Source organism: Gasterosteus aculeatus, chromosome 21, assembly GCF_964276395.1.
Source record: "Gasterosteus aculeatus chromosome 21, fGasAcu3.hap1.1, whole genome shotgun sequence".
NCBI classification, from domain to species: Eukaryota; Metazoa; Chordata; class Actinopteri; order Perciformes; family Gasterosteidae; genus Gasterosteus; species Gasterosteus aculeatus.
Genome location: NC_135708.1, coordinates 15,886,524 through 15,903,709, shown reverse-complemented (window position 1 = coordinate 15,903,709; position 17,186 = coordinate 15,886,524). Strand labels below are relative to the sequence as shown.

The 17,186-nt window shown below is 45.8% G+C and overlaps 3 protein-coding genes across 5 annotated transcripts; all 3 read left to right on the top strand.

The window, feature by feature from the left end:
* The first annotated feature begins 39 nt into the window (after positions 1 to 39).
* Positions 40 to 4,122, top strand: cpb1 (carboxypeptidase B1 (tissue)). Its single transcript, XM_040166557.2, has 11 exons — positions 40 to 158; positions 640 to 715; positions 980 to 1,104; positions 1,182 to 1,281; positions 1,369 to 1,470; positions 1,569 to 1,673; positions 1,750 to 1,860; positions 1,960 to 2,050; positions 2,347 to 2,549; positions 3,362 to 3,446; positions 3,753 to 4,122. The coding sequence occupies exons 1-11, from the start codon at positions 94 to 96 to the stop codon at positions 3,938 to 3,940; spliced, it is 1,251 nt and encodes a 416-aa protein (XP_040022491.2). The 5' UTR covers positions 40 to 93; the 3' UTR covers positions 3,941 to 4,122.
* Positions 4,123 to 5,250: 1,128 nt separating this feature from the next.
* Positions 5,251 to 11,819, top strand: gyg1b (glycogenin 1b). 2 transcript variants are annotated; one of them, XM_040166566.2, is made up of 8 exons: positions 5,251 to 5,504; positions 6,488 to 6,623; positions 6,724 to 6,898; positions 6,990 to 7,152; positions 9,902 to 10,028; positions 10,775 to 10,991; positions 11,360 to 11,404; positions 11,642 to 11,819. In XM_040166566.2, exons 1-8 carry the CDS (start codon positions 5,498 to 5,500, stop codon positions 11,786 to 11,788), a joined length of 1,017 nt encoding a protein of 338 aa, XP_040022500.1. In that variant the 5' UTR covers positions 5,251 to 5,497; the 3' UTR covers positions 11,789 to 11,819. The 2 variants fall into 2 exon arrangements, with proteins under 2 accessions (XP_040022500.1, XP_040022501.1); XM_040166567.2 differs by lacking the exon at positions 11,360 to 11,404 and having other exon boundaries at positions 5,337 to 5,504.
* Positions 11,820 to 12,544: 725 nt separating this feature from the next.
* On the top strand, positions 12,545 to 16,438 carry bdh1 (3-hydroxybutyrate dehydrogenase, type 1). Of its 2 annotated transcripts, none has more exons than XM_040166565.2 (5): positions 12,545 to 12,961; positions 14,424 to 14,534; positions 14,709 to 14,850; positions 14,948 to 15,100; positions 15,419 to 16,438. In XM_040166565.2, exons 1-5 carry the CDS (start codon positions 12,749 to 12,751, stop codon positions 15,883 to 15,885), a joined length of 1,086 nt encoding a protein of 361 aa, XP_040022499.2. In that variant the 5' UTR covers positions 12,545 to 12,748; the 3' UTR covers positions 15,886 to 16,438. The 2 variants fall into 2 exon arrangements, with proteins under 2 accessions (XP_040022499.2, XP_040022497.2); XM_040166563.2 differs by having other exon boundaries at positions 12,607 to 12,961; positions 14,424 to 14,549.
* The last annotated feature ends 748 nt before the right edge of the window (positions 16,439 to 17,186 follow it).

Here is a 17,186-nt window from a genome sequence, read left to right as displayed (position 1 = left end):
CATGCTGCCACAGCGCAGATGGGGATTGGTGGAGGGGCGGCAGGTCGGGGGTATAAATGGCGTCGGGCGGGCGAGTCCAGCTTCACTGACAACATGAGGGTCCTCCTGCTTCTCGGATTGGTGGCCTTCGGCCTGGCCGACCTCACTCGCTTCGAGGGGTAAATTTCTCCTCTCTGTTATAAAATGTGTACATTTTTGGTAAATCCTGTGAGACACTATTGATATTAAAATATCTGAATCGCAGTGATACTCATGACTTTGCATTCGGCCAACTAGTTGGCTATACTGTACAGGCTTTGGGTCACAATTTGGTTGTAATTCTAAATTAGCCCCTTATCAATTGTCAATATATGAATTTGGACAAGCGTGACAGTTTGTAAGTGTTATTATTAAAGGAAGAGGTCGTCAAATGTATTAAACAGGTATTCGTCAGTTTGTTCTCTGAAACAAATGATGGAATCTGCCAATGAATAACACTAACACATTCCCAGAGGCCTTAATTTGGTTTATTTGTTGGTGGCAGCAGTTTGTATCCTACAATCTAGCGTAGAGGTTTTTTTTGCTCCCGTTAATTTGAACCATACAATTGTGGCCATTGTACTGTACTGCATTTATAACCTCATTTTGCTATTTTTCTAGAGAGAAAGTTTTCCGTCTGAAGCCTGTGCTTGATAAACATGTGACTCTCATTAAGGAACTGGCCAAGAGCATTGAGGTAACTTGTCTTTCTCACAGACCCACACACCTTATGAAGCTATCTGAGCTTTCTACAGAGAGGGACTAAATGGGGCCTCCTTTTATGGTCAATTTCATGTCTAATTGCACTAATTTTAAACAAATACTGCCTTTCTATCATATTTACTTCAGAATGAGAACCTCTTTCAGCTCCTCACGGTTTATCGAATTTTAAGCTGGAATTTGGGTTTGGTGTCTGAACACCTCTTCACACTGATGTGTTTGACTTTGCCGCCATCTGCAGGTCGACTTCTGGAGCCCCGAGAGCGCTGAGCTGGTGAACATCGACATTGACGTGGACATCCGCGTGCCCGCCATGTATTTGGATATGGTGTACACCACCCTGCAGCAGAGTGACATGGAGCACGAGTACGTCACGTTTATGATGATCTATTTATTTTTTAAATTGACTTGATGTAGTGACACGTGAATGAATTTGTGTGCAGGGTCCTAATTGAGGATCTGCAGTCTGCTGTCGATGGCCAAATGAACAACAAGCCAAGTCCCAGAGCCCACAGCTACACCAAGTACAACAACTGGGACAATGTAAGAGGAAAAAAGATCACCACTAGTTATCTCTACTCCCGCCAAACTGTTATTCCCTGTCCTTATTTTCCACCTCTTTCATTTCAGATCCAGTCCTGGATTGCCTCCATTTCTTCCTCCAATTCTAATCTGATCAGCAAGCAGGTGATTGGAAACACCTACGAGGGACGCCCCATGACTGTCCTCAAGGTACTACCGGACTTATCTTCTACAGCGTCTCACTCATGTAGCGGACATCCAGCTAAAACGTCACACATCTAAATGTTTCATGATTGCTTTTCACTCAGCTCGGTAAGACGTCCAGCTCCACCAAACCGGCTATCTTCATGGACTGTGGGATCCACGCCAGGGAGTGGATCTCTACTGCCTTCTGCCAGTGGTTCGTCAAAGAGGTGAGGTGAAGACACCTGCATGGGCGTTTCTACAGAGACCTCGCCTGGTAACAGCACCGATTTGTCCCCCCCCCAGGCTCTGTCCACCTACGGCAGCGACTCTCAGATGACCAGCCTGCTCGACCAGATGGACGTCTTTGTCCTCCCCGTCTTCAACATCGACGGCTACGACTTCACCCACAAGAGCGTACGACCCTCTCTTGGAGCGCGCAGTCGTATCTGAAGGGAGTCACGCCGTTTTGTTTATCTTAAAAGAGTTTGTCTTTCTTCCCTTGGGGGACTTTAGAACAGGATGTGGAGGAAGACTCGCTCCAAGAGATCTGGATCCAGCTGCTACGGTGCCGATCCCAACAGGAACTTCAACGCCGGCTGGTGCAGTAAGTGCAACACATGTGCTTGGAGAAAACCTAAAGGGGTCCTTGGGGTGTTCTATGCAGCACTTCCGTGATGGAGGGGTGTATACGTGAAACACATTGTTGTGAGAGGCCAAAATATGTGGCAAGATATTTCAATTCCAAGTTTTAATTTTGAGTCATTTATTGGAAACATCCACAAAAATTCAAAGATGTGTTTGTGGTTATTTCCCCAACGCCCCTCCTGATCCATATTGGAATTTCTTCACAGCCCGGGTCACAATGCACTTGTAAAACAGCAAATCTCCCTTTCATCACAGCCGTTGGAGCCTCCAGCAACCCCTGCAGCGACACCTTCTGCGGGCACCAACCTGAGTCCGAGATCGAGGTCAAGAACGTCGCCGACTTCATCCGCAGGAACAAGTCCATCCTTAAGGCCTACATCACGATCCACTCCTACTCCCAGCTGCTGCTCTTCCCTTATTCCTACAGCTTCTCTCTTGCTGCAGACCACAGCGAGCTGGTAAGTCACAACTTTACTGCCGTTGACGGCGTATTGGAAGATACCGCTGAATAATCCTGCACGTGACAATCATCAGGAGATTGTCACGTGCAGGATTTACGCTCCCTAAATGCAGCAAGGAGAATAACTTTATGATGTTGACGTATTTTGAGTGCACATCTAATCAAAGTCTAGCAGCAACACTTTCAGAACAGAGGGTGATATATGAATATAATTCAGGCTGATCTCTACGGGTGTTTCTAGAAGCTTAAGTGAGAACACGAGTTCATGAGTCTCAGCTGCGTTTGACCCTGCTCCAGCTCTCACACTATCTGAGGCTCATCATCTAAGCTCTCTTCTGAAACATTGTAGCAGAAAAGAACTCCGGGGATCCTAACCCATCTGTTCTGTTAGGAATATAATTTCCTGCTTGTGCATTTCTCTCGGGGTTTCATTTCCTGTAGGAAGTTACTGAAACTTTTTAGGATTTTCTGCAATATCAGCAAAACAAATGTTGCTATGCTGCATGTGGATAGAAAATATGTTTACTTTTTTCACTCAAAACGTGTTTTGGTTCGGAGTAGTGTTGTTCCTTTCTTCTTATCACTTTAAAAACAGAAGATTTCACCTTCAGAATATTTAGCAGCACAATCTTAAAGTTTTACAAAAACATTTTTTTCTGATGACTCTTATAGTAGCTAATGTGTGAAATGGTCGATATAATCAATCAAATCAGACTGAGATTGGTCAAAGTGCTTAATAGCATATATAAATATATATACTTGTACCCTGTAAAAAAACATTCTGACTTTTCTATTGTCTGTGTATCCTAGCTGAAGGTTGCCGATGGAGCCTCTGCTGCTCTGCGTAGTCTGTATGGCACCAGGTACACCAGTGGACCTGGTGCTGCAACCATCTGTAAGTACAGCAAATATCGCAGCTGCTGTGGTCTCCGTGGGGAAAGAGGTTAAAAGAGGGACCTTGATATTCTATTTTCCACCTGTAATGATGATTTGTTCACAATGCGCAAACCTCTTTGGAGAGATATGGCCAGAGAGGCCACAAAAACATTATTACCTATTACAAGGCAGTGATTTTTCTATCACACAAAGGTTTGTTTTTTCAGCCCCTGAAAGCAGCATTTGTATAAAACACATCCAGAATGTTCCAGGTCATCAGCGTATCCAACTCTGAATACCCCCCCTGCTCCTTATCTGCCTTCAGACCCCGCAGCCGGAGGCTCCGACGACTGGGCCTACGACCTGGGAGTGAAGTATTCCTACACCTTCGAGTTGCGTGACACCGGCCGCTACGGCTTCCTGCTGCCCGAGTCTCAGATCGAGCCCACATGCGAGGAGACCATGCTGGCCGTCAAGTACATCGCCGCCCACGTGCAGCAGAACCTCTATTAAAGAGTGAGACTGCCGGGACCCCTGCCAACGCAGCCCCCTCTGCACCAGCCCACAGCCCCTCCAACCTCTCAGCCTTCTCCAGCCCGTATCCATGGATACGGGCACCACCCGCAATGTTTGCGTGCTGTGCTTGACAGAATGTCAAGATGAGTGCAAACAATAAAATCAATGATCCATCCCCACATGCTGAATCATTTTTTTATGTGTATATGATAATAGAGTGTCTGATGGACCGAACCGTTGTCATTTGTATGGAAATATACAAACAAACAGTATATGTACGGTAAATAACAGTAGGTTTACACTTCAATGCCCATCAATAATGGGTCGGGAAACTATGGAATAATACGCTTTCAAAAGAGAACCCTGGTGATCCTTCTCGCTCTTCTGGTGCGGTTCCAGTGGTGGAGGATGGGAGGGGGGGTGGGGGTCAGGGGGGCGGGGGTATCAGTCAAGGATTTTTTTGTCCAGCAGCACAGCACGTGACACCCGCAGGGTAACTCCTTGGCAGCGTCTCCACTCTGCCAAGCATTTGGACAAAATAAAAGCAGCCAAAGATCAGCAGGGAGTTTAACAGCACTGGCACACATTTCTGGAGCAGAAGGTCCACGTTTTGTGATTGATTTTTGTAACATCAGAACAAATGGAAATTTGTAAACTGAAGGTTTCAAATCCGATGTTTGATGTCACACACACACCCTCGATCCCATCCTGTGCCTTGCTCAACGGCTTTTCGTTACCCAGGAAGATATCAGCCATCTCTTGTGTTACCGGAGCACCCTCAAGGGGTCGATCTTGTCTGCACGGGGACGCAAAACGGCACCCGTCCGGCTCCCAATTGAAAAGAGATTCCTTTTTCTCCCCATTATTTGTGGGTTTAAAGTCCACTCATTACATTAGATACACTACTAATATTTAGTATATATAGTTATATATATATATACGAGGCAAAACATTGTTTGATCAGAGAATTAACTCGATATCTTGTTCAAGAGGCCCATCGAGCTAAACAACTGCTTCTGTTTACCTCCTTTCTGTCTCGTAATAGCGTCTGTCTTCCACAAGGGGGCGACAGAAGTCCAAATTGTGGCTAAAACATAATATGAAACATTTTACAACATTACGGCATCATCAATATCTCCACTTTGTCACCAAGAGTAAAATAAAAAACAGTCACAGAAGCCACGTGGCTTGAAAGGTCAAAGATTGATGTCTCGAGAATGTGAAATTATTCACTGTAAACAAGTTTTAAAGTTAATACAAAGGGTACAATATGAATATGAATTCTGGCTTAGATGTTAGGTCCAAACGTTTCTGTGAACAGTTCAACTCACTGACAGCACAGCGTGTGTGTGTGTGTGTGTGCGTGTGTTGGGGGGGCTCATGTTGGGAACAGGTGGGTGTGTGGAGCTCGTCACGTGACGCGGCAATTGGCTCCGGTCCGGCTGCTATAAATCCACCTCGGCGCGTTCGCACGGTCCTTCTCTCCCTGTCCACTCTCCAGGCTGCAGCTCCTCCGAGTCCCAGGCGCCGAAAGTAGCTTCGACCTCTTCAGTCATGGCGGGTATGTAACATGCCAGCACCCCCCCCCCCCCCCCGAAAAAAAATATATATATATAACCAGGTGTCGTGGTGTTCTGTGTAAAGAGGTCTTTGCGACATCACTGTGTGTGTGGTGGGGGGGAATGGCAGCCTGCCGTTTTAAAAAGTTTCAATGTGACAGTTTCGCAAGTTTAGAACCTCCGTCTCCCCACCTGCGCCCCGCTGTCCAATCAGCTGCTTGAGCTCGCGCCGTCGGCCGCATGCGGGACACGTTGCCGTTTACGCGGCGACAGCGTCCCCCGGTTTGGACACCTTTTTTCTTTTTTAAATTCCTCCGAGCTGCATGTCGCTATCCTCCATTTCCCTGCCCCCCCTCGGTTATTACTAGGGGGGGGGGGGGGGCTGTTACTTCATGCGTTTAATGTCATAATGCAGCGCTTGTTGCGCCGGTTCGGAAGGGGCGGGGCTGAGCAGCTTCCCCTGTTTGCTTGCTGCAGAGCGCCTAAAAGGTTCGGTTATGCAACTCCTGCCGCGTGCATTTCATCACCTTCCACAGGCGAGTCATTGTTGGGTATTTTTTTTTTTCCCCCCCCTGGCAGGTAGCGGACACATTTTCCCCTCCTGCAGTACACGATGGGCACCACACACTGCAAACATTCAACTTTAATGAGGGATTTAATCTGGTGCTGGAGACTTGAGTCTTTTTATTTGGATTATTGAGCCCAGGCGGCAGAGTTTGTGGAAACTTTAAAACAAAAAAACTGCTTGCTAAACCTTAAATATGTGACTTCATTTTTGGATATTTGCATCGCGTCAAATTGCAGGGAACCATTCAGTTGAAAGTATAAATCGGCAAACTTTAATGACTGTGTAGCAAGCAGCAGTTATTAACACCCACTGTTCTCTACTGTAGATGTGGTGACATTATCTTATGACAGCGCATCACACACCAATGGGAATTCATGGCCGATCATTAACTTTGGTGGTTGACTGTTTCTCCTGCAGACCAGGCTTTTGTGACGTTGGCCACCAATGACGGCTACGCTCGGGGAGCCATGGTTTTGGGCAAGTCCCTCCGCGACCACAACACATCCAAGAAGCTGGTGGTCCTCATCGGCCCCCAGATGTCCGAGACTTGCCAGTGAGGAACCGTACCTCGCTAACTACCGGCCCTGTTGGTCCAGGTTGTTTCCAAACTGGGCTTGTGGCCGGTCGACTAACGCTCCAGAGTTTTTATTTAGGTCTGTGCTGAAGAGGATCTTTGACGAGGTGAAGGTGGTGGACGTGCTGGACAGCGGCGACGCGGCGCACCTGGGCATGATGAAGAGGCCGGACCTGGGCGTCACCTTCACCAAGCTGCACTGCTGGACTCTGACGCAGTTCTCCAAATGTGTCTTCATGGATGCGGACACTCTGGTGCGTTTGACGAAACTCGTATCATTCTTCAGCGAGCATTTCAGTGTTTTACTGTAACTATCGGTCCATCTACTGTTCGTCCCCCTTGCAGGTGCTGTCAAATGTAGACGAGTTGTTTGACCGAGAAGAATTGTCGGCGGCTCCCGACCCCGGCTGGCCCGACTGCTTCAATTCCGGCGTCTTTGTTTTTCGGCCTTCTCTTGAGACTCACGGCAAACTGCTGCAGTATTGCACAGAACACGGCAGCTTTGATGGTAAGCGGAGAAGAATGTATTTAAATGTTCTAGTCTTCTTACTATATTGTTGCGCCAAACACTTCATTTATTGACTTTGCCTCAGCTCTGGGAACTTGGAATGAGTAAGTTTTAATTTGTAATGTAAACGACTGACTCTTAACTATCGAGTACTCCTTCACTTGGACTAGTTCCACTTAGAATTGCCCTTATTGGCTCCTTTTTCCGAGGACTGGCTTAAAAAAAAAAAAAAATCAGAGACCAGAATTATTTTTGCATGAATATGACTATTTGACAAATTAACGTTGGCATGAATCTTACTAGACAACTAGATGCATTTCTGCAGGTTGGTATTTGATATGTTTTTAGGTCGTGTAAAAAGTTTCCCTCAAAATAGACGTGGTCTTGCTGAACACCGGACGATGAATGCGTCTGTGTAGCATTTCAGATAGTTCTGCTTCACCACGGCTGGGTTTTGTTTGTTGGCAAACATTAACGCTTTACGCAACATGGAGTTCTTGGTGACCTGATGTTAAGCCGACCTTGTTCATCTTTTACTCCTAAGGCCTCCGTAGGGCCCAGGACCCTCCCTCCCTGCCCCCTGTTACAGACCCTCAACCTAACAGGGTACATTTTTATTCTCAGGGGTGAAAGTTAAACTCCCCTCCGGGGCGCAGCTTCAATCAGGCGTTTAACTGGAGACGAGTCTGCGCTTGTTGGTTGGGGGGGGGGGGGGGGGGGGGGGGGGGCGTGTTCTGCAGTTTTACCACCTTTGCGCGGCAGACCGTAACTGCCCTGACCCTCATTCTGAGTGAAGGGTAGTCTTTTGAGCCCTTGGACCTTCTAAAGCATAGAATTGCGTCCCCTCGTCGAGCATCTCATGCGCATTCGAGACTTTTTGTATCTTTTTTTTTTTTTTGGAAGATCAGACTGACTCAATGACAGAATTGCACTGTCTTTTCTTTGACTGGAACATTTTAATTTGGAGATTATAAAGTCTGATCTCAAAAAGCGAGAGGGTGAGGAAACCTTATGGCCTAAAGTTACTGGGCACTGAAATAAATGTTGTAGCAGCAAACGTTCTCTGCTGTAATTTCTTTATCATCACTCGACTACATTTTGACCCAATTATCTAATCTCATTTGCTGGGAAGAGCCGTCCTTGTTAGAGGAAAGGTTTTTTTTTTTTTTTTTTTTTTGGAACATTAAATGACGAGCTGCTTTTCTCTGCCGCTATGAGAGCGATTCCATCTGCGAGACCAATTAGTCTGCCTCCGCTTTAACGACTCAGTTTGTTGACGAGAATCAGATGGGACATTTTTGGATTAAGTTTTCCAGGACTGACGCCATCTTTGTCTAAAGTCCTGTAGTTTTAGTCATTTTGATAATGTTGTCAGTGTGGAGTAAGCGCTGTTATTTATAGCCTCTGATGTCTTTTCACAAGCACTGGGGTGAGAGTTAAAGTGGCCTTGACCTTTTTCAGCTCCCAAGTGGGACATGATGTACACATGCAGCTCTGTTGTTGGTGAATGATGTAAAAAAGACCCCTGAACCAATTTCAGCGGTTGATCCCCACGGCGACGTCGTCTCTGGCTCAAACGTTGCCGGCTGCCAAAACAAACTGGCACATTCTTGCTGAGCTCTGCTCATCCCCTGAAAATGAAGACGCCTGGCCCCATATCACGCTTGCAATGCCCAGTGACTGTTGGGGGTTCAAACAAACGGTACCTGTGTGTTTTAAGCTGCAGTTTCAGACTGGACCGTCCTGTGCTTTTCAGAGGGCTGCATGTGTAAACTATCAAAGGACAACGGCTCGCTGTGTGACAGATTCAGTCCGGCGCCGCCGAGGTGAAGCAATTTGGCACGAAGAGTCAGTTTGTAGATCGTTGTGTTCCGGCTCCTCATTTGTCACAATGTAAGATTCACTGGAAAGCTTTTTAATTTGATTCATTCATATCTGGTCTTTTAGTTTAAGTGCAACCTACTTTAGGTTGCACTTAGCTGTGTGTGTCTGGACCCCAGACGAGTCTCTTACGTAAGCCACCGCCGTGACGAGTTCCCCAAAGGCCTAAATTAGCAGAGTTGATCCGAGTCCAGTTGGACCAGAGGAAACTCCAGTGCAGAATTGAACATGAGTAACCGTCTTGTGTTATTTAGAGTAGTCGTACATGGTTTGCTGGTAATGCAACGAATGGGGGTCGTCGTGGCGCAGGGGTTAGAGAAGGGTGCTGGGAACCACAAGGTTGGTGGTTCGATTCCAGGCTGCCCCATGTTCCATGTTGAAATGTCCCTGAGCAAGACACCTAACCCCTAATTGCTCCCCAGGCAAAATGTGAAAAAGCCATGGGTTTAAAGTGTAATGTAAGTCGCTTTGGATAAAGGCGTCTGCTAAATGACCTGTAATGTAATGTAAAAATGTAATGTAATGATTCGTGAATAATCTTGGATGTCTATCAAATAATTTAGTATCTTCCAGTTAATGGTTTTTATTTTGAAACGAGAGACTTCCGGGCTTCGCTTGGTCTCCCTGATAGAATCTGCAATGTTTTCAAACCCGGCGCACAAAGCTTTTCAGTAGAAAAGCTCTGAATAATCAGATTAAAAACTCAGCACTGGAAACTGGCCCTGCATGTATATAGAGATTTGAATAATGGTGGATAAGAACCATGGGGTATTTACAAAACGCTTAATAGAGCTTGTTAGTATCCACTGTTAATTCACAAAGAACAGTGGAAGTCATGCTGTTTTGGGGGTATTTTTCCTTTTTGCAGGTGGAGACCAAGGAGTCTTAAATGGGTTCTTCAGTGACTGGGCAACCGCTGATATATCCAAACACCTCCCCTTCATCTACAACCTCAGCAGCGTAGCCATCTACACGTACCTTCCAGCCTTTAAGCAGTGAGTGTCTGTGTGCTCGGGTCATGTTTCTTAAACATTCACGCGGTAGTCTAATGCCCCGGGGTGTCTAAGCTGCTCCTGCCGTGTTTACTTCCACGGGACCGGTTTATTTATCGTACTACAGCAGACTGTCTTTGTGCACCCCGACAGGCCTCAGCGCTGCGTTGGATCTCCACGCTGAGCTCCCAACAGCTGGAAGCCTGAAATAGAGCGGTTTATTTAAAGGCCTTTATGGTCGCCTCTAAGCCCGGTCATTGTACGTCTTAACCCCCCCCATCCTCGCTGTGGAAACTACAAGCTCATTTCCTGGTATCCAAATCTGGATATAAAGTGGGATGAACCTATTGTCAGTTTTAAGTAATACTTAGGATTTCTGGCAAGAGCAATGAAGCCACTCATCCAGGACCAGACTTGTTTGTGCAGTTTGCCAATACGAAGGAATCCATTTGTCGGTGTGGCAATGGAGACGCTGTATAATGTCTAATAAGCAGGTTAATGCCACAACAGCACCATACAATGCAGGGTCAGGGTGTAGGTCAAAGTTCAGACATTTGTCTAGCAGGCAGCATTTTTTATCCTTCGCTTTCTGCTTTAAGATGCACGTTGATCAATTCAAACTACCTTGAATACTGTCTAAAACACGACAACACCTTGTTCTGTTATGACATCAGTCTTTACTATTTAAATAGATCTAATATTAATCTCCTGAATCAAAAATAAGTAATTTACAATGTTGCCAATTTCAGATTTGGTGGCAATGCAAAGGTGGTCCACTTCCTAGGGAAGACTAAGCCGTGGAGCTACACCTACGACACCAAATCCAAACGGATCGCAGGAGAAGTGCCCGAGGCCGCCACACATCCCACGTTCCTCCTGGACTGGTGGGCCCTGTACTCCAGCGCCGTGGTGCCAATGCTGCAGGAGCAATACGGAGACCAGCCTTTCCAGTCCGGCTGCGTGGAGGTGAGTGAACCAGCTGGTTTGGTTCGATCTTCAGGCCTCCATTTACTCTGCTAGTTACTCGCCACATCTGTATTCCGTCAGATAAAGGGAAGTTTTTTTTTTGAGGGGCGGATTCCTTCATGGTAAGGCCTGTGGCTAGATGCAGGAAATTAATAGAAAATACAACAAACCTGCAGCCAACTAAAGTTGTCTTTTTTTCTTTCTTTTTTTCTTAAATTGTCAAACTATCTTAAATATAAGCAACTTATGTTTCAATTGTTTAAACGTGTGTGTGTCAAAGAGTAAGTATAAATATGGCATAAATCAGCCTTTTATTTTAATTTATCTTGCGGTTTACTTTCTTTTGTCTTTCAATTCATCCCAAAAAGTACCAGGACTGTGACATGGTCACTATTGAGAGTGAAGAGGTCGCGGTATGTATTCCGTAGCGATCAGTCAATAACCGTTTGGCACGTGGTTTGATGCATTTACTGCTCTTGCTCTCTAAATAAGGATGTTTGCGTGTGGCTATTAATCTGGAAAGGTGTGTCGCAAGTTCACTGCTTCAAAAACCCAATAAGCTCAAAGGATGTGTTCTGTGCTGTTGTTGCATGACTTTCAGTTTTCTGGCGCGATTTCACTAATGTATCTTTTATTTATTTTTTTTAAAGGAGGCGAGCTGTTCTTCTCCTGCAGAACCTGAAACACAGATGTCCTCAGAACAACGGAAGCAGAAATGGGAGCAAGGCCAGGCTGACTACATGGGAACTGACTCGTTTGACAATATCAAGAAAAAGCTTGATACTTTTCTCAAATAATAAAGAGGCACTGATGTGGGATAACCATGGAGCACTTGTAGTTTTGTTTGTTTTTGCCCCTCCATTTAAAAGGAGTCATTGCTTTTTTTTTTTTTTTTTTTTTTTTTGTATCAAAGCTGCTCTTGCAGTTCAACAAACTTGCCACAGGTCTGGTTTTTCCCTTGATGAGAATGGACTAAAGTCTCCCTACTATGTTACATTATACAAACGGCTTTAATTGTCAATAAGACTGTCGCTCAGTTTTAACCAGCCGCACTGAAGAAATTCAGGAAAGATTTATAACGTCACTCTTCAAATGTCAATGCTTGAACGTTTTTTTTTTTTTCTAAGTATTCCTTTTTAAACCAGTTTACAGCGCATCTAAATGTGATGGGAGTTTTGTGCAGTAACCATACTTGGTGCCTTCTTGCCCTTTGTGCCTTATCTGTTCTGCAGTTTGTGCGGGACATTAGGTTTGAACTTGTCTATTGTAATGTTGACCAGAATGTTCTCTGTACCGGTGTTATGAAACTATTAAATATAACTGAACGCTTGGAGATTCCTACGGTGTTTCTTTTTGCCATTTAGCTTTGTTGCCCGTGGCAATTAATTTAATATACATATGCATTTTCGAACGTCTTCGATGACTCCGGGGTGCTTGCTTCCGGTTTCGCTTCACTGCCGTTGACTTGTCCCGTTTTCACATTTTAATTTACAAAACCTGTTCACGCATGAAGCGTAATTGGATTCCACATTCCTGAAGGTGGAAAGTTACGAAGTTCAAAACCACGGATTGGATTGTGAAAACGTTTTATTTTGCTTGTCGAATGAGTCACGTCAGTTTGATTTAATAAAATTGAAAAGGATGCGCCACTGAAACGTCCCCGTGGCCGAGGGCACCTTTTTTTTTTTTTTTTTGGAGTCTACCAGCTATAAAACCCGTGTCGGCCCTCCTCCCCCAGTAAACGACCCCCGTCAAAGATGGCTTCGGTCTCCGCGCTGCGAGCCGCCCTGCTGGGCTCCTTCTCCGTGCTGGTGACGGTTCTGCTGGGCTTCGGGCTGCCGTCGCTGCTGAACCTGGGCGCGAGGGCGCTGGGCTTACCGGAGACCAGCGTGACGGAGTGCATCGTCGCGCTGTATCTCGGCTTCGTGCTGTACGTGGCGACGCCTCGGATTCCGCGGGGGTCGGTGAAGGTAAATGTAGCGGGAATTGGGTAATTCACCCACGAGACGTCTTTGGCGGGTGCCGATAAGGTATTGAGGTTTTTTCCCACATGTGAGTGAATGCCATTGTATGTGATATATGTACCACATGTAAGTACGTAAAGTCGAAGAATTAAGCCCCTAAATGTCATTATGTATCATGACAATAGCATGCTTAAAATGGTCCTATTGCTAAAAAAAAAGTCAGGTTGAAAACATCGGTCATCGTGTAGCATGTTGAAACGTTAAAAAGTAATCAGTCTAGTTCAGTATGTTGTCAGTTTATTGTGTTAAAATATTTAAAAGTCATGGTATGGCGAAAACGATTTGTACGTCAAGTATTGAATGTATGGGGTGATAACGAATGGTAAATTGGACGTTTCTCCAAAAAGTCATTAAAAAAATAAATGTCAATAAATCATGTTGAAAGAAGTCCAAATAATCATAGTATGTGGAAACGGTAATTTGTCAGTGCCACAAAATGGAACCAGATGTTGAGTAACATTTTAATACATACCCAAAAGTAAATTTACTTTGTATGGGAGGGTGAAACAGGATGTGCAAAATGACTAACTGGATTAGATCATCCCGGGGGGTGTACAAAGCAGCGACTGGAGTTCAAACAACCTGGGGGGATCGAAGGGGCGGGACATGAAGTGAACGGGGGAAACCAGAGGAATGGCACTTCAAAATAAAACCGGAAACAAACCATCAAAACCTGGATGTAACAAACCCTCCCACTGAAATTACCACGTGTTATTGTTCTGCCAAATAACATATTAAACAGGTAAAAAAAATCGTAAGAAAAAAAAATTATGTATATAACATCACATTTATTATTCTCGTGAACAAGACCGTTTGGCCGGAGAATCGGAGCAGCGGGGGCGGTATTGCACTCGCTTTACCGCACCGTTGTGACGAAAAGAGAGCTGAGCCGGAAGGCAAAGCTCTCGATCTACCGGTCAATCTTCGTTCCTACCCTCACCTATGGTCATGAAGGATGGGTCATGACCGAAAGAACTAGGTCACGGGTACAAGCGGCCGAAATGGGTTTCCTCAGGAGAGTGGCTGGCGTCTCCCTTAGGGATAGGGTGAGAAGCTCAGCCATTCGCGAGGAGCTCGGAGTAGAGCCGCTGCTCCTTTGCGTCAAAAGGAGCCAGTTGAGGTGGTTTGGGCATCTGGTGAGGATGCCCCCTGGGCGCCTCCCTAGGGAGGTGTTTCAGGCACGGCCAGCTGGGAAGAGGCCCCGGGGAAGACCCAGGACTAGGTGGAGAGATTATATCTCTGCACTGGCCTGGGAACGCCTTGGGATCCCCCAGTCAGAGCTGGTAGATGTGGCCCGGGAAAGGGAAGTTTGGGGTCCCCTGCTGGAGCTGTTGCCCCCGCGACCCGACCCCGGATAAGCGGTTGAAGATGGATGGATGGATTTATTATTCTTGGCCCCTTTCTTCAGGTGGAGGGGAAAGCTGTGTTCATTACAGGTTGTGACACTGGATTCGGTCATGCACTCGCCAAACATCTACACAAGCTTGGCTTCACCGTCTTTGCTGGATGTCTTTTTAAGGTACAGATAAAAACGGTAACTACCCATCCATTGAAAATATATCACAGGTACTGATGCAACTCTGGGGCCTTTATATGCAAGAGCAGCCAGCAAGGATGAAAAAATGCATCGAGCAAGTGTTTCCTCTTAACGTCATGCGTTGGTATAACTAAATGAGTCACGCCATCCTTGCAGGACAAAGGTGCAGAGGGCGCAAAGGAATTGGAAGAACTTTGTTCTGATCGCCTGAAAGTTGTGCAGCTGGATGTCTGCAGTGACGAACAGGTGGACCAAGCGGTGAAATATGTCAAGGAGAACCTGGGGGACACAGAAACAAGTAATGCTAATAATTAGCATCCACTTATTCAAATAAAAAGAGGAAGGTGTGTTTTTTTTCACCTTCATAGAATTTGTTTCTTGCCGTTATCATCCAGGTCTTTGGGCTGTGGTGAACAACGCCGGTGTGTCAACGTTTGGAGAAATAGAGTTCACCTCCATGGACACTTACAGGCGGGTGTCAGAGGTCAACCTGTGGGGCACCGTCAGGGTCACCAAAGCCTTTCTGCCATTAATCCGCAGGGCCAAAGGTCAGTGAGTGGAGGAAGCAAACCCAGGTCAGACAGAAACAGGATACCGAGTAGTGGCAAGAATTGACGTGCCGAATTGATGGTTGGATTTTATTTAGTTAAGTCAGTTACCAGGCTTGTTTCATCTTAAAATTCCTCGTTGAAAAGTTTAAAATTTACCACTAAGTTGTGCGTCAAACAATACTGAAAATAAACCTGGTATTGATAGCAAATGTACCGTAGTTTAAAAAAGAAAAAGGGAAATCCTCACTGCTCTGAACATGCAACGTTTCCTCAGATACCAAACCCTGCTCCATTTCGCATCCTCCGTCTCCGCAGGGCGCGTTGTCAACGTGGCCAGCATGTCCGGGAGGATGGGATGTCCCTCGCAGTCGGCTTACAGCGTGTCTAAATACGGCGTGGAAGCTTTCTCCGACTGCCTCCGCTACGAGATGAAGGCCTGGGGGGTCAAAGTGTCCGTAATCGAGCCGGGCAACTTCCTCGCCGCCACCAGCATCATGACCCGAGACAGCGTGGCCGTCACGGCCGCCAAGCTGTGGCGCGAGGCACCCACGCAGGTCCAGGAGGATTACGGGAAGGCCCGCTTTGAGATCTACATGGCTGCGACGCGCTCCCACTGCAACACGGGACAGAAGGACGCGGCGTCCGTTCTGGACGACATCACGGACGCAGTCGTGTCCAAGCGCCCGTACACGCGGTACCATCCCATGGAGCCGCACTCTTGGCTCAGGGTTCAGCTGATGACCCATCTCCCTGGCGCCATGTCGGACTTCCTCTACTTCTAGAAGAGGAGCCGCCACCTTTAGAAGCTGGTCGCATGTCGCTCCACCATGACGGCCTCTCAGCTACATTCCTCGATCATTCACTGACCCGGCCTTAAAAATAATGATTTAGAAAGGTAATTATTTCACTTAGCATATTGAATGTCTTATACGAATCCTAACTTTGTTTACAGATATATTCCATGATTAGTAGCAACCACTAACATATTTGTACCTTTGAACACTACATCGTTATGCTGTAACATTATCCTAAAATAAATGTTTTTGCACATGGGAATCTTCTGGGTTCCTCACTGGCATGAGGACCAAAGGCTCCCACTGGGATTTGGCTTGACTCAACCCAAAGTTACGCAACTACAACACAGGCTCACTTTGTCCCAAATGCACCGACTGTGCAATCCTGAGGTTGATTTATGAGATTAACTGTTCTTAAATCACAGTCCTCCGCTCACCCGGCAGAAATGTATTTGAATATAGAATGTGGATTACAGTTTTGATATTTCAATTGCTGTATCGTTTCTTAAGATAGATTTGAAATAAATTGACCAAATCGTGAGGTTTTGCAGTCATTTCAAATTGGCCTTGTGGTAACGACGCAGGCGGCCACAAGGTGGCGCACGTGCATCACACGACTCCCTTTGCTCTCCCTGAGCATGAATCATTGCTCTGTCACATAGGGTAATACCCTCATTTTAACAGCAGCCCAGTCACATTATAGCAAAGCTAGTGCAAAGAAAATATATTTATCCACACAAGTTATAGTCAATAAAAGTTAAATTCAGTTTCTTATAAAGGATTTAACACATGTCAGTTTAAAACAAGACCTCGTTATTATATCCTTTTTTATGCTGTTTATTACGTCTTTTGAACACTCTAATAAACTCTTCTAAATTATTACACCTGAAGACAATCTCCCCTCCATAAAACAGTATTAAGAGCATGACATTCAATTTCACAGCACTGCCTTTATCATTCCACAGCATGGATCCGTTTTCTTCTCTCGCATACAGAACAAAGCTTTGTGAGACAAAACACCAAGAAGCAGCACAAAAGCACCAAAGTTGAACACGGCTCATTTGTTCCGTATATTATCACGAAAAAATTCATGGAGATCCAAGATCATCTCACACACTATTTCTGCAGTTCTCCATCGGGTAAAATAGTTTTTAGACAATCTCTATAATTTCCGTCACACGACTGCAGTGTCCGTTTAAGCAGATTTAAGAACCATTTCTTTACAGCTACAAGGCTCCGCTCATGCAGCCTCCATTGGTGTGAAAGGAAAAAAGATCCCAGGTACAATA

Bases quoted from the DNA above. Each gene is read 5' to 3' on its own strand.
- cpb1 (XM_040166557.2), top strand. From the start codon at position 94: ATGAGGGTCCTCCTGCTTCTCGGATTGGTGGCCTTCGGCCTGGCCGAC. The intron at 716-979 runs GTAACTTGTCTT...CGCCATCTGCAG, and splicing joins AACTGGCCAAGAGCATTGAG to GTCGACTTCTGGAGCCCCGA. The intron at 2,550-3,361 runs GTAAGTCACAAC...TGTGTATCCTAG, and splicing joins CTGCAGACCACAGCGAGCTG to CTGAAGGTTGCCGATGGAGC.
- gyg1b (XM_040166566.2), top strand. The intron at 6,624-6,723 runs GTGAGGAACCGT...GTTTTTATTTAG, and splicing joins CAGATGTCCGAGACTTGCCA to GTCTGTGCTGAAGAGGATCT. The intron at 11,405-11,641 runs GTATGTATTCCG...TTTTTTTTAAAG, and splicing joins TTGAGAGTGAAGAGGTCGCG to GAGGCGAGCTGTTCTTCTCC.
- bdh1 (XM_040166563.2), top strand. From the start codon at position 12,749: ATGGCTTCGGTCTCCGCGCTGCGAGCCGCCCTGCTGGGCTCCTTCTCC. The intron at 12,962-14,423 runs GTAAATGTAGCG...CCCTTTCTTCAG, and splicing joins TTCCGCGGGGGTCGGTGAAG to GTGGAGGGGAAAGCTGTGTT. The intron at 15,101-15,418 runs GTCAGTGAGTGG...CCGTCTCCGCAG, and splicing joins ATTAATCCGCAGGGCCAAAG to GGCGCGTTGTCAACGTGGCC.